The sequence below is a fragment of the Triturus cristatus genome, chromosome 4_1, assembly GCF_964204655.1.
Source record: "Triturus cristatus chromosome 4_1, aTriCri1.1, whole genome shotgun sequence".
NCBI lineage: Eukaryota > Metazoa > Chordata > Amphibia > Caudata > Salamandridae > Triturus > Triturus cristatus.
The window spans coordinates 917,283,368-917,299,858 of record NC_140585.1 but is presented as its reverse complement, the minus strand read 5'-3'; the positions used below and the strand labels follow the sequence as shown (position 1 = coordinate 917,299,858).

At 46.2% G+C, this 16,491-nt stretch overlaps 1 protein-coding gene across 4 annotated transcripts in view; it reads left to right on the top strand.

The window, feature by feature from the left end:
- CALU (calumenin) overlaps positions 1–16,491 on the top strand; it is an 83,546-nt gene that overhangs the window by 21,795 nt on the left and 45,260 nt on the right. For all 4 annotated transcript variants that reach the window (XM_085653717.1, XM_085653716.1, XM_085653719.1 and 1 more), the window contains exon 2: positions 4,774–5,007. In XM_085653717.1, the coding sequence (XP_085509843.1) occupies positions 4,787–5,007 (221 nt within the window). In that variant the 5' untranslated portion in view covers positions 4,774–4,786. The remainder of the gene's footprint in view (positions 1–4,773; positions 5,008–16,491) is intronic.

The following is a 16,491-nucleotide window of genomic DNA, read 5'->3' as shown; positions in this document are numbered from 1 at the left end:
CAGATCCAAGTTCGTGCTGTGTGTAGATTGCCAATGTCTTTTATTCAGACATTGTATTTCATATTCCATATGACAGTTCCTTTGTGCAAAGTTCATACTCAAACATAAAAGCTTCATGCCAACACGTGTTTAGTCTGTTTTGTTAAGCAGGACTTCATCAGGGCTTTATCATCACTATTCTTACACAATTTGACCGGAAATAATAATCCAAAAGAGAGACTGTATTTTGAAACGCCAAGATTCATGTGCGGTTGGAGTACTCTGCCTACCGAACACGGACGTTTTCTACATCTTCCACTTCTATATACCATGTGGATTGAAGCTTAATACTGTGGTTCGTTTAGAAACAGTCTCTCTCTTGGATTATTATTTCTGGTCAAATTGTGTAAGAATAGTGATGATGAAGTCCTGCTTTACAAAACGGACGAAACACGTGTTGACATGAAACTGTGGCATGAAGCTTTTATGTTTGACTATGAACTTTGCACAAAGGAACTGAATATGAAATACAATGTCTGAATAAAAGACATTGGCAATCTACACACAGCACGAACTTGGATTTGATTTTGGAGTGCTTGGAGTTTAATGTAGGTGGGGGAGTTGCTATGGTGACGAGGGACTAAAATCATTTTAAAACTGAATATGAACTGGCGGGAGAAGCGAGACTGCATTACTGCCAAATTAGGCCTTGGATAACTCATAAATCTGAAAACCTTACACCAGCAGAGCCCCCTGGTGGCTGATTAAAACAAGCATTTGCAATGCAATAGGTCTCGCAATTCCGCAAGTTTGAGCTATTGGCACTGTAAATGACAATGCCTCTTATTTATGTTTTTGTTTGTAAAACATAAATAAAACGCATTGTCATTTACAATGCCAATAGCTCAAACTCCCGTAACTGCGAGACCTATTGCATTGCAAATGCTTTTTTTTAACACCCTTAACTGCACATGAATGATGGAGTAAAGTGTCATTGACGAGGCCACTTACCATATCGATTTTTAAATTGTAACATTTATATCCAAAACGATCTTGATAAAATCATACTTGCACAAACATCAATTAACTTTGTAATGTTTTGCGAAGCGTAGCACTTCCAAAGAAAATAATGCGATAATTACATATTTTAAGTCGGGTCCGTCCCAGGAATGCACCTGCGACTTTGTTTTAATCGGTCTGTGGCACAAATAAGTAAAGAGTTTAAGGACCGACCTGTAGCTTTCGAAAGCCCACCAAAATGATAGAATACAATGCAAATAAACAATCAAAAAAAAGGAAAAATAAAGCCAAAGGCATGTATCTCTCCCGAAAACGGACTGGGATCCTCCTGCCGCATACCAGCTCTGTGCCAAAAATAAACCACACAAGAGTCCCACTTGCCTTCTTTTAATACAACACTGAAGTGAACGTGTGCGATCTCCCAACAATCCTAGCACCTAAAAAGTAAGCACACGTCACCTCGCAGATGCAAACAGCACCCCGCATTTCTCCAAGCCCGCAGGGAGAGTAATACTTACTGCCCACGCAGGTCAGGAAGCAACTTCCGGTGTTAGAAAACTAGCAACAGACACACGGCACTCCCCAGAGGGAGTGCTGCACCTTCTGAAGAGTTTCCGGAACATGCACAGCAGTGGCGTTCGCACAGCAGTGCCGTTCCGACATTGAAAAATGCAAATGCGTACAATTTCGATGGGGGACCGCATTGGCGGGGTGTGTGTGTGCGCGTGTGCGTGAAGCGCGTCCACCGACCCCGATCGCTGCGCGTGCCCCGGTCTGTCTCCCTTGAGAGACATCACGGCAACAATAGTTCTCGTTGGCGGCAGCGCTTCCCGCTGCAACACCAGCGAGACCTAAAAAAGGGAATGAGCATTCCCGGTCTGCAATCTAGACATTTTTGACAACCTCCAAATAGAGAAACCACAGAGCAGAAATGGGGAGATGCTGATATAATTAAAAAATAAAGATTGGGGCAAAATGTATTGTATAGCCTTTATGACGGCTATGAATGGAAAAAGGATTTCTGGTGAAGATTATCACATACTGGTATTACACTCCTTCAAAGATTCATGAATGAGATCCCACTAAATCAGAAAGTTGCTTGCAGCATTGTGAGGGTTCAGGGACCCCCTGCAGCTGCTCTGGTAGGGTCCTAAATTGTGGACATTTTGGACGGAAGTCTTATCTTAGATGGACTGTAATTTTAATTCTGAAATCTCCAGATTCCCAACCTGTTTCATCCTAGGTGTAGCTAACAAACATACCATTACATTCTCGTATAGTGTAACAAATGTACTGCTCCTCTGCGTAGCAAAATATGCGATCGTAGCGTTGTGGGGCATAGCGAAGGCAACAGGCCGCAAAAACTGGCAACTCCACATATGAGAGCTTATAGGTAAGCAAAAGATCTCAGTGACTCTAGAGCTCAGAGGGGATGAATTCGATGCCTAATGGGGCCCATGCATAATCCTCATGTTAACTTGCTCTAAATACCTAGAGGTCTTAAGGATAGTACCTCAGGTGAAGGAGGGACCAGCAGACCATTCAAAGGGAGAAACCTAGAGATGATATAAGAAAATAGAAAGGGAGCAATCCAGGGTAGGCATTTTGTGAGTCTATTACGTTAGTGACATGAGAAACTGCTATGTTGTGGAAAAAGTGAGAGGGCAAAGGGAAATGGGGATGTAGGAGTTTCATTCATCTTTGTTTGTTGTAAAACTTGTGAATCAATGTTGAATGCCTCGCTAGCCGATGGTTAAGGTGGGGTGGGTGTATAACTAATTACTGGGGGGAAAAAATGATCCTTGCAGTGTATTCCATTATCATTATATTTCACAAAATATTCTTAATTTTAATTTCTTGAAAACGGGACAGATGTGAAATATTACACAAGTGACTTGTGCTTCTGTTGAGTTTGTGGTAATTTGCAAATAGAATGCTATTATTTTGTTACAAGGTTAATTATTTTGCATTGTTCAGATACTAAAAAACCTGACTTGTTACGTTTCCTTGTATCGTGCCTACTTGATAATGTCGCCTCGTTTTTGCCTTTGCTTTTTTCATTTGCCCTTCATCAGGATGTTAGTAGGTTTGCTTTTTTGTGTTCACTTACACTACGGCGCTTCTGTTGCGAATGTGGTAGCCTCAAGTGTGCATCTACCAGTTGCTTTGATGCCTGTTAATTCAGTTCAGAAGGTCAGCCCCTGACCAGAATTCTATGCAGACCTTTCCAGACTCTCTTCCTAGTGTTAAAATAGGAATGTTGTATGATTGATGTCTTAGTCGTATCTGTGATAGCCAGAAAATTAAGATAAAATCACGGACTGAGGATCCTTCCTTCTTTACAGTAGAAAGGGTTTGGAGTCAGTGTTTTAAGGTGGCAGGTACTTTCAGATTCTGAGTACCTTCACCTCCTTTAATTTTAAAGCGAGAGTACCTGCACTCTTCAGTGAGTGTGATTTATTTAAAAAAAAAAAAATTTTATTGGAAGGGTGCAGGCACTTCCCAGAGGCAGGTCTGTACTCTGGGATAGTTAGTGTATGCACTTTTACGCTTCCATTTCAAACACTGATAGAATGTGACTACAGTCTCTACCAGTCAAAATATGGAAGCTACAGAGTGGGCATGCTGAACCGTTTTAATTGAGAGTAATGCTTTTAACATGTTCACTGATTTATGGATGTATTTTTTTAAAAAAGGGACTCTATAAAAGAACTGTATTGTGTTCTTTGTTGGCCTGTTTGAATACCTGACTAATGTCAATGCTATGTAAGTGCACCTGTTGGCTGGTAGTAGGGTTTTCATTAGGATTTTAGTGCTATTGGGCATGGTGAAATGGAAGTTGAGGCACACCTCTGACCAAAAGCTCTATTTATGTTCTCTGTTGGTAGGACTGCCTCTTAGAATGCTGAAAAACAAATTGACTAAGTTAACTGATTTTTCAGGCTGTAGCTGCACTATTGAACATATGTAACCATTTATAGGTGAACCTGCACAATCACATTATGAGGTCCATCATTGCATGTAGGTATACATGCTGAGCGTACAAATGTTCTTGAACGAAGATGCAGCAATTCTTTCAATCAGTGTATCTGCTCTAGGGCTCCAAGCCGAACAATGGGAAACGTTGCCATAAATTGAGAACAAACCTTACAGTTTGGCTTCTATCTTTCAGGTTAAACTTGAGTGCATCGATTGTTTTTTGCCCCAGTGCTTCTGTAGCTTGTACTCAATGAAAGTTCTGCCAGATGTCTTTGAAAATGGACGGTGCTCCTAGATGGGCAAGCACACACAGCTGTCATGCTACAAGTTCTTTTACTGTCTTTTCTTGACTCTGCTAGTGGGAGAAGACCAGTTTTAAGAGTAGTACTACATTTGATTTTGCTTGCAGAAATCTTAGCTGTTCTTAGGAGATTGGTAGTGTCAGTGGACTGACATCAGAGCCCTAATCTGCCATTTATGGTTTTCTCACTGACCATCGAGAATGAAACGGGATTTGTTGCCATTTCGCTGCCTGGTGGTTCCAACCATTGGGTGTGGTTTGTTAGCTGGTGAGGGTGAATCTTTTCAGAGTTTCAAGATATGACCGTGACTCTCACAACGTCTCATGTTTAAAGACAAGTATTTTATTACATTGTCTTGCAAAGTTCATAATGAATCAAGCAGTGGAAGTGATTTAATTGAACTAGAGCCTTTGGTATGTCACTTTCGCACAAGATGACGAGTATGGGATACAGCAGTAGGCTGTTTACTAACTGGACCTCTTTCTTTTTCAAGGTACACCTCAGCCATGGATGTGCGCCACTTCCTCCTGTGCCTTTCATTCTGCACATTCTGTGCTTTGAGCAAGCCAACAGACAAGAAGGAGCGGGTTCACCACGACCCTCAACTTAGTGATAAGGTACATGATGATGAGCAGAACTTTGATTACGATCATGATGCTTTCTTGGGAGCTGACGATGCCAAAACATTTGACCAGTTAACACCAGAGGAGAGCAAGGAAAGGCTCGGGTAAGAATATATGTATTTTGTTTTTTAACCAAATTGTTTTGATTTCGGTAAATCTTTTATATCACATGGTGTGTGTGAGGAAAATTAGTTAATTAAATGGTGTAGTTGTGCAAACTCACTGTGTAATAAAGTCAATTTCGTATCTAGTCCAGTTTGTAAGACCATAGCTCAGTCCTGTGTAGCTGTGGCTCAGAGCAGTTGGAATTTAGAAAGGAACACATATAAAGCCTTTAGAAGTGCTAAAACAGTTGAATGAGAAGAAAATGCAACACAATATTAATCAGAAAATAATGTTTAAAAATAGGTTTTATTTTTATCATTAGACACCTCATCGGAGGATTCCGGATATATGAGTTTTTAAAGAAACAATAAATCCCAGTCTCACGTATTTATTATTTATTTAGAAAGTTTTATAGAGCGCGAACATGACCCTTGCGGGTATCAGAGCGCTTTACGTACGGCGAAAGCATGAATAAACTTCATACAATAGAAGTCAGTAAAGTGACATCACAAGGAGTACACAGTCAAGATCAGGGACCTGGTAGTGGGCCACATTAGATCCATTTCTCCTAGGGCGTAAAGTATTTCCTGTAACAATTAGTAAAACAAGCAAAAGTGAACTTGACGGCGAAGACATGATTAAAACTTCATACAGAAGAAGTCCGTAAAGTGGCAACATAAGGAGTACACAGTCAAAGATCAGGGACCTGGTAGTGGGCCACACTAGATCCATTTCTCCTAGGGTGTAACATGAACCCTGTAACATTTAGCAAAGCAAGCAAAAGTGAACTTGACCCAACATAGTACAATAATTAACAACCCTGATGGACGAGGGCCCTCGGGAAAAATAACAATTAACCAAACCTAAAATAAATGGAGAACAATAAGTTGGGAGAGATGTCTGTCAGCAAGGGAACATGTAAAAAAGAGCACGATGATGCAGTTAATGAACTCTCAGGAAAAACGATTTGGCCCGTTTCTTTAAATAGGCCGTGGAGGGATTGGCTCTCATCTCCTAAGGAAGAGTGTTCCAAATTCTGGGTGCCAGACCGGAGAAAGCAGGTTTGAACGTTCTTTCCTTCTTGAATTTTGGTGGGATCAATAGAAGTGTGGCTTAGCGCAATAAGTCATTGTAATCTGCGACTCCGTGTTAGGATTGGCCACAACAACTTGAAAATGGCTGTAGACATTCTTGCGGCGATCAGTTCCGGCAGAGTGCCACTCACCGGGACAAATAAGGTCCAGTTGAACAATTAACTTGCAGTCAGAGTAGTCTCCAGTCCAGTTACAGGCTTTATTGGCAAAAGGCCATAGACATCAGTGGAGTGGTCCTGATGCAAAGGTTGCAGAAGATATTTTAGGCTGCTAGGAATGTTGAGCCGGTGTTCGGGGTCTTCCTGGGGCCACCCCTCTGTCCACAAACTTGGTGGGACGACTTTGGACACAGGGTCCGATGTCCTTTGAAATACAGGTGAAGTCCAGACAAAAACGTTTCTACTGGCCTCTGGTTACAGCAAAACCTATGGTTCCCTTTAACTGGCAGTAACTTTCTTGCTGGGTGACCAAACTACACTCCAACATCTCTCCTGGGTCTAGCAGACGTTGCAATGTTTGGGGGCCAGGATTCTCTCTCCAAGGCTGCGCTTCAGCGGCGATCAAGCGTTCTTGGCTACCAACTCACCGTGGCAGGCTTCTTTGTCTTTTATGGCCCTGTGGCTGTAACAGGAAGCCAGCCAACTGACTTGAGTCGCCTTCTCTGTTGGGGTATTAGGGACGACTTTTTCTCGAGCGGGACCACAGGCAGAGTCCTTTGTCTGACCCAGTGTGAAGCAGGTGCAGTACAGGCTTTGGTGCATCCTGTCTGTGCTGGGTCCAGGGTCTTTTGTGCAGCCTGTCTATGCTGGGTCCAGGGAATAGCACAGCAGCCCTTCTTCGGTCCTGTCTCCAGTACAGATGTGATCTGAGGTCTGGGTGCCACCTGCAAGCTCAGGAGGACGGGGTGGCTTACTACCCAATCAGGCAACAAGGTCCTTCCTGCCTGATGACAACTTCCTGTGAAATGCAACACTAGCTTTCGCCTGGGGGCACTTATCTGCCCACTCTCAACATGGCAGAACTATTCTCTTGGTGTGTGGAGCTCCCTAACCCATCTCAGATGTATGGCTACCTGGGGCCTACAACCCCCTTGAAAAACTGAACTATTTGGCAACTGCTTCTCCTTCTATGTCCAAGATGCCAGCCTGTCTGCTAAAACAAAAGAGCAGCTACCTTCGAAGCTCTGCTTTTGGGCTCACATCCTGTTTGGCCTTGCTGACAAGCCAAGGTTACACCCCCTGTCTTGATAGATCCATTGTGTAGGAAAGTGCCCTTTCTGCATGGTTGCCTCTAACTTTTTTTGCCAGATGCCTGATGCAATTTGACTGAGTGCGGCCTGGGTCCCTGCAAATCAGGTTCCCTGGGCCTGTGTTCTTATCACATATCGGTATAATTGTTTCCTGAATTGGCACAACTCTGACCTACCTATACGTCCCTTGTAAGGGGTACCTATGGTACCAAGAGCATTGGTAACCAGGGAAAGGCCTCTGAGGGCTGCAGCATGTATTATGCCACTCTCAGGGCCATCTCACCACAAACCGGCACCTCTGCCATTGCAGCTTGTCTGTTTTGGTGTATCTAAAAGTGAAGAGTGGACACGGCACACATCCCTGTGTGCCATATCTGCCCAGCACTGCAAGAGAAATCGGTAAGTCACTATTAAGGTATGGTGCACTATGTCTCATGTAAGGGCCTATCAGAATGAGTAGAAGGCCCCTATAATATATACGGTCATTCTTGGATATTATAAGCACCCAGTAAAGCCATCCTGAGTATATGGCCTGGAAATTGGTCTTTACTAATTTCCTAGCACCATGATGGCTTCACTGAATCCTGGGATGTTTGGTATCAAACATCTCAGAATAATAAACCTGCATTGATCCCAGTGTCCGAGTTATTGTTCCCTGCAGTCAGGGGTTCCTTCTAGAGGGAAGCCCTGAACCAAACCAGCCTCTGGTGGGTTTCTGACTAGTTACCACCAGCCTTCCACCACGAGACAAGTTTGTGGACCCCTGGGGTAGGAACCTTTGTTCCCTGGCCCAGAAACAAAGCCTTTCCTGGGCAGAGGTGTTCACACCTACTCAGGTCAGGAAGAGCCATCTGTGGCAGGGGAGCTTCAAAGGCCTTGCCACCTTTGCAAAGCGACGCCCAGCCTCTCCTACTACCAGAGCAGGCCCCCTTCCTGTCACACACCCTTTTCTGCTGGAAGACAGGCGGGGAAAAAGTAGACCAGCTCCGAAAGTGTGCCCACCTCTGCCAACTGTACCCCTCAGGTGGGGGAGGCAAGGCGAAGTCCACCCTTCATCGCCGCCATCTTGCTGATGGCTGGCCCCTTTCAATCAGGGGCAGAGATGGTGCCCAACCCCCCACGTGGGGTTAGCATCCTAAGGGTGAAGTCACCATGAGGACAGTAGCCCATTGGCTACTACCTTGAGACCCCTAAAACGACCCTAAATACAGTATTTAGGGGGCAGCCCTGAACCTAGACTCGACAAGGAGGAGGACCGAACAGCCGTGCTGCAGAAGAAGAGGATGATGACAAAGGCTTTGGCCCCAGCCCTACCGGCGTGTCACCTACTTCGGATCCCCTGCAAGCTGAAACCGGCATGTCCTGCAGCCATCAGTCTCCAAGAACCCCAGGGACCTGCCCTGCCTTCCCAAAAGACACTTGTCTCCTGTAGACACCAGATTTGTCCAACAGCAACCCAAGCTAGGACTTCAGAATCCAGCTGGAACCGTAGGTCCTCTCCACCGGACACCCACGCCCGAGTCCGAGTGGCCCAACACCCCAGCGAGGTCCTCCTGGTGATCCTGACCTGGGATCCGGTGTTGGGTGATTTCCTCTGACCCTCTCCTCGACTTCTGCAGGCTCATCTTTAAGGGTCCCCTTGACCGAAACCAGTGAGAAGAACCCGACATGTAAAAACGCCCCTGCACCCGCAGCCCCTGAGTTGTGAGGTGCCCAACCAATGGTGTCCAGCAACTCTTCAACTTCGTCCAGTCGTTGGTTCCCTTCGTCCAGTGTTCTGGCCCCAGACTGCATTCCTTTTCCTCGATTGGCAACCTCCATAGGAAAGCATTGGGCTCCCAACACCTCCTAAGCACCCTGCAACCGGCCGCCCCTGCGCCACTGGTGGTGTGGACTTTGCGCTGACCTGGGACCCCTTTGCCCTCACCTTAACCTCAGGAGCTTTCCCTCCCAAGACCGAGTGGCCTGCTCGTGAGCAGCCCCCAACCAAGGTTCCGCCTTGCCCCATTGGCTAACTTTGGACTCTGCACCCGGCCACCCTAGTACCACTGATAGTGCACCTTGAGTGCCAACCTGAACCATGGTTCTACCTCCTAAAACTCATTTAACAAAACCGTTTACTTATCTGCAAACCTAGCACTTCGTTTTCCTCCATAAGATTGTATGGAGGGTTTTCTCTGAAATATATTCTTTGTTGAACTGTCTTGTAGTTCAACAAAGGTAACTTAGCGTCTTTACAAGCGTTAGCCTGCTGTACTGTAATGTTTAAACTGTGTTAGGCGTGTGTTTAATGCCAAACTAGGAAAGTAACTGAAAAGTAATCAAAATTAATTTCAAGTATACTAGCTTACAACCTATTTCTTCAACTACAAAGTAACTTGTATGGTTCTACAAAACCAGTACACACTCTATTTTGCAAAATATCATTGTATTGAAAGTATATCGAGGCATGTGGGCTGCTGAATTCATATCTGTGCATAGATCGCCGCCTAGTGTTTGGTCCGGATGATTGCACATTGTTGTCCTGGAAGAGTCTTCGAAGTATCACGAGATAGGTGGCTCCTCCCCTGGACTACAGTGCGCATGGGCATCCTCTCCATCCTCAGATTGTTTTTTTCCGCCATTGGGTTCGGATGTGCTTATCTTAGCTCAAGTTAGGAAAACTATATTTAGACTTCGTCGGTATCGTTCGCGTTCGGTATCGATAACTTTCTTCTTTCACCTCATCGGATCGAGTTCGGACCGAACTTCAATCAACGATCGAACATGGAATCGAGGACTCCCTTCAAGAGATGTCCTCTATGTCACGCCAAATATCCCCACATCGACGTCCACCTGGTGTGTAACAAATGTTTATCACCGGATCACGATGAATCCAAGTGTATGGCCTGCGCCCGATTCCGGTCAAAGAAGTCACTTCGGAATCGACGTGCAGCTCGCTTGGAGGCCAACAAATCTGCGCCTACCCCGGTAGACATATTCGGGACCGAGGATGAAGATGTCGAGAGCGTCGAGGAAGTGGAATCTGATTCTGCTTCGGAACCTGACTCCAACTATGAAGCCGAAGACGAGGGGATATTCCAGGACGAAGAAGTCGGCGACGAGGTAGGAGACGACAATCGGGCCCTTGGGGCCGAAGAAGATAGCTCAGGCGAGGAGCTAGGCCAATCCGTCGATACGGAGGCCCAGGGACAGAATGTCCATATGGCTCGGGTCGCGGGGTCGCCTGCGGGCCTCACCCAAGACCAGTCACTGCGTTCTACAGCCCCGCCTCCGGGCTCAGCTTCGAACATTTCCAACAAGCCGAAACTTTGTAAAACCTCTCGAGTCGATCTCTCAAAATCGAAACTGAAAGCTGCACAGGTGAAACCGAAACTAAAAGTGCAACTCGTCCTCGTCAGATCGAAGGCTTCCAACCCTTCACATCCGCAAACACAAAAGAAGGACATCGGAACCGAACAGCCTAAAGGCACTGTCGGTGCCGAGGAAACACACGGGGTTTTCGGCGCCGAGAAACACAAGAAGGCCCTCGGTCCCCCGAAGCCGCGGATGCCTTTAACAACCAAAGTTGGGGCGCGAACGCCTACAGCCCAGATCCACCTGTCGACGACTCACAGGAACGGGTCATCGACCTCGAAACCGGTAAACTGGTGTTTTGGAAGAGAAAAATTGTCCCGGTGAACACTTTAGAGTCCTATAAAATCCCGCTCAAGAAGAAGATGGATTCCGGCTCCACTCCACTGCCTGTGGAACATTATCAAACTTATACTCACCACTCACTTGATTTTTCTCCAACACCTTCGGAGACGGATGCAGGTGACACCTATTATGAGGATACCACTTATCCTCTACATCATGACCAGGATGAACCACAGGACCAGGATCAATCCTGGGGAGACCCACATGACCCAGGTGACATCCACAATGCTCCTGACACCCCTATCTACAAAATAAAACCATCCCCTGCTGAGGACACTGCTGCTTTTAACGCCCTCATTGAACGGGCGGCTGCCAATCACGGGGTTGAACTTCATTCAGACTCTGTTGAAGAGGATTTCTTAGTGGACACGTTCTCCACATCAGAGACAACGGTTAAAACACTACCGATGCTAAAAGGCGTTCTTAAACATGCTAAGGACATCTTTAAGGAGCCAACAAGAACACGAGTGTTAAACCCCAGGATTGAGAAAAAGTATAGACCAGCCCCAGGAGACCCTACGTACATTAAGGGTCAATTGCCATTGGACTCTCTGGTTGTTTCTAACGCCCGCAAAAGAGCGAACTCTCAAACTACTGGTGATGCTCCTCCTCCGGACAAAGAGTCCAAGGTGTTCGAAAACTCTGGGAAACTGGTGGCAGCTCAAGCCTCAAACATCTGGCGCATTGCCAACACCCAGGCACTTCTAGCCAGGTACAACAGGTCCCACTACGATACACTGGAACCCCTAATACAACACCTACCAGATGAGTACAAGGAGGGGGCGGAGCTCCTCATTAGAGAGGGGCAACTCGTTACCAATGCGTCCATCAAATGCGCACTGGATGCAGCAGACACAGCAGCCAGGGCCATCAACACTAGTGTGATGTTACGGAGACATGCATGGTTAAGAATATCGGGCTTTAAACCAGACATTCAAACAAATATCTTGCATCAGTCAGTCAACCCAGACTTCTTATTTGGCCCTGAAGTTGACACCACACTCAAAGATTAAAAAAGACACTGAGACTGCTAAATCTATAGGGGCTCTACAATCCCAGCAGTTTCGTAGTGGCTCCTTTCGTCGCCCCAGAAGTTCAGGAGCAGCTAGAGGTCAGGGCTCCCAGCAGCAGTACAATAAAGGAGGGTCCCAAAGTTCTTATAATAAAAACAATAGGGGAGGATACCGTGGCTCCAGCGCCAAGGGCAGAGGCAAAGGAAACAACAATACCAGATCCTCTGCCAATAACAAACAGTGACATCTTGTCACTGCCCCCCGTCCATATAACACCGGTCGGGGGGGAGATTACAACAGTTCCTGCCAGTCTGGAGTTCCATCACCACAGACAGGTGGGTCTTAGACATTGTCCAGTACGGTTATTGTCTAGAATTAACATCCATTCCACCCAACATACCACCAAGACGACGTCCTATGTCTGCAGAGCACTTGACATTATTGCAGCAGGAAGTACTGAGTATGCTGCAAAAAGGAGCCATAGAGCCCGTGCCTATCCAGCAGCACGGCTTAGGGGTGTACTCTCTGTACTTCTTAATCCCCAAAAAGGACGGCTCTCTCAGGCCTATACTGGACCTAAGACCTCTCAACATGTACATTCTGTCGGAACATTTTCATATGATCACCCTCCAGCAGGTTCTGCCGTTACTCAGTCAGGGAGACTTCCTAGCAACACTAGACTTACAGGATGCGTATTTCCACGTTCCCATACACCCATCCGACAGAAAATATCTCAGGTTCACTATTCAAAATCAACATTATCAGTTCAAGGTACTCCCTTTCGGAGTAACGACAGCTCCCAGGGTCTTTACCAAGTGCCTAGCGACGGTGGCTGCTCACTTGCGAGGACAACATATTCACGTCTTCCCTTACCTGGACGACTGGCTTGTTCAGGCAAAGTCAGCCCAGCAATGCGCCAGCCACATGTCCCACACAATTCACCTTCTTCACAGTCTGGGATTCTCACTAAATTATCCCAAATCACACCTTCAACCAGCCCACGTACAACAGTACCTAGGCGCGACCATAGACACTCTGGCAGCCACAGCTCAGCCAACCTTAGTGAGAATCAACAGCATACAGTTGCTAATTAAAAAGTTCAGACCGCAACACTCCCTTCCAGCGCGAGTGTTCATGCAGTTGATAGGCATGATGGCCTCCTGCATCTTCATAGTCCCGCACGCGAGACTACATATGCGCCCGCTTCAAGAGTGCTTAGCACGTCAATGGAATCAGGCTCAAGGACAGTTAAAAGACCTAGTGTTGGTGAGCGGTCGGGCATACAACTCTCTGCATTGGTGGAATCCACAAAACCTTTGCAAGGGCCGACCGTTCCAAGAGCCTGTTCCACAAATAATACTGACGGCGGACGCGTCTCTCCAGGGATGGGGAGCTCATGTACTCAATTATACAGTGCAGGGACTATGGACGACACAGCAGAAAAAGATGCACATCAACCTTCTGGAACTGATGCCAATCTTCCTAGCCATGAAGGCGTTCAAAGTACACTTGTGCAACAAAGTCGTGTTGATCCGGACGGACAACATGACTGCCATGTACTACATTCAGAAGCAGGGAGGAACACACTCTCCGCAGTTGTCTCATCTGGCTCGGAGCATGTGGAAGTGGGCCATTCAAAGGAACATGTTCCTCATTGCGGAACACCTCCCGGGCAAGGACAACCAGATGGCAGATCTGCTCAGCAGACACAGCCACCAAATGCACGAGTGGGAGCTACATACATCAGTACTCCAACCGTTCTTACGAAAGTGGGGTCATCCAGAAATAGACCTATTCGCCACAAAGGAAAACGCAAAATGCCAAAGCTTTGCCGCCAGGTTCCCACATCCACAGTCGCAGGGCAATGCGATATGGATGAACTGGTCAGGCAGATTTGCGTACGCTTTTCCCCCAGCGCCATTAATACCACTAGTGGCACGCAAACTGAGGCAACACTCAATGACACTCATCCTGGTTGCTCCAACGTGGGCACGCCAACCATGGTACACCACGTTTCTAGAACTTTCCGTGGTGCCACATCAAACGCTGCGACTAACGCCCAAACTTTTAACGCAGAACCATGGCGCAATTCAGCACCCAGATCCGCAACAGCTGCACCTGGCGATCTGGCTCCTGAAGTCTTAGAGTTTGGATACTTAAACCTGCCTCCAGAATGTATGAACATCATCAAAGAGGCCAGGAGACCCACCACCAGAGCTTGCTATGCGGCGAAATGGAAAAGGTTTGTCATCTACTGTCAACACAATGACATCAACCCGCTAGATGCATCTACTCAGAATATCATCTGTTACCTGCTACACTTATACCAATGCAGTCTAGCATATAGTTCCATACGCATACATCTCACCGCAATAGCAGCCTATCTTCAAAACAGGCAACACCTCTCATTATTCAGAGTGCCTGCCATCAAAGCATTCTTGGAGGGATTTAAACGAGTAATTCCTCCACGGCACCCACCGGCGCTGGTGTGGAACCTAAATGTGGTCCTCACCATATTGATGGGTCCACCTTTTGAACCTCTACGTTCATGTGAGATTCAATTCCTCACCTGGAAAGTAGCCTTCCTGGTGGCAATCACTTCGCTGAGACGCGTTAGTGAACTCCAAGCACGAACCATTCAAGAGCCATTCATACAGGTTCATGCGAACAGAGTTGTACTACGTACCAACCCCACCTTCATGCCTAAAGTAATATCACAGTTCCACATGAATCAAACTATTGAACTGCCTGTTTTCTTTCAAAATCCGGAAACTGTCGCAGAGAGAATGCTCCATACACTGGACGTAAAGAGAGCCCTCATGTACTATATAGACAGGACCAAGGATTTCAGGAACACAAAACAACTATTTGTTGCTTTTTCTCCACAACATAAGGGCAACGCCATTTCCAAAGCAGGGATAGCCAGATGGATAGTTAAATGTATTCAAATTTGTTACGAAAAAGCTAAACGCACGTTAACTATTCCTCCGAGAGCCCACTCAACACGAAAGTTAGGGGCGTCCATGGCGTTCCTGGGAAACATTCCGTTAGAAGCAATATGTAGAGCAGCCACATGGTCCACTATACATACATTTACCAAACACTACTGTGTAGATGTACACTCAAAACAGCAGGCAGCTGTGGGACAGGCTGTTCTCAAGACTCTTTTGCAGACTGCTGCAGCTGGCACGGGCAGCCGCCGCTAATCGAGGGACTGCTATATATTCTATGCACAGATATGAATTCAGCAGCCCACATGCCTCGAACCGAATATGCTACTTACCAGTATGCATCTGTTCTTGGCATGTAGGGCTGCTGACATTCATATCGCCCACCCTCCTCCCCGGCGCCTGTAGCAGCTGCAGCACTCAGAATTACTGTATAGCATGGTCATCACTTACTGTATCTACTCCATCACTGCCACAATGGCGAAAAACAATCTGAGGATGGAGAGGATGCCCATGCGCACTGTAGTCCAGGGGAGGAGCCACCTATCTCGTGATACTTAGACTCTTCCAGGACAACAATGTGCAATCATCCGGACCCAACACTAGGCGGCGATCTATGCACAGATATGAATGTCAGCAGCCCTACATGCCAAGAACAGATGCATACTGGTAAGTAGCATATTCGCTACCTGCTAGTCTTGGTTCTAGAAATAAAAAATAATAAAGTAACAACTTTGTATACAGGCAATTGGTCTGGATTCAGTCTTTGAGTGTGTGACATAATTTCTTGCCTGAGTGTGTACAACAAATGCTGAACACTACCCTCCAATAAGCCTGACTGCTCAACCACACTACCACAAAAGAGAGTAAGGTGCTATCTACTTTAGCTTCTGCTGTCTCTCTGGGGATCCATTCGACTCTGTGCACACTATATTTTACTTTGGTATAGTATATACAGAGATAGCTTCCTACACATTGTGTTGTTTCCAGAGAGCCGTCCACACCATTCCCCAGGACGACAGAAGACGATCTTGAGGACACCCGCTTGTATGCAACCGTAAAGGATCAGTAGAAAACATTGGGCTTCAAAGTAGCAACTTTTTTTAAGTTGACATTTGTGCAAAAGTTGCATTAAATTCGACTTGAGTCAGATTGAATGTAACAGTTCTTCTGATACCTTGAAGTAACTAGTAGTCCCATTCAGGAGTTCACACAGCTGAGTTTCAGTCTGTAACCTGTACTCGTCAATGGGGCTACTAGCCTTTCTACTGTAATGTGATGTTTTTATTGTCTGGTCATGTTAACACATGTCCTACATTTTAATGTACAGCACTCTTCCTTAGGGTTCGTTAGGCCTGCCTTAAGGTTAACTTGTATGTACTAAAAGGGAAGGTTTGGGATTTGCCATTTCTTTAAATTGCTCATTAGAGTTAGCAGTTTAAAACTGCTCTTGCCATCCTGCAGAAGCTGTCTGTGTGTC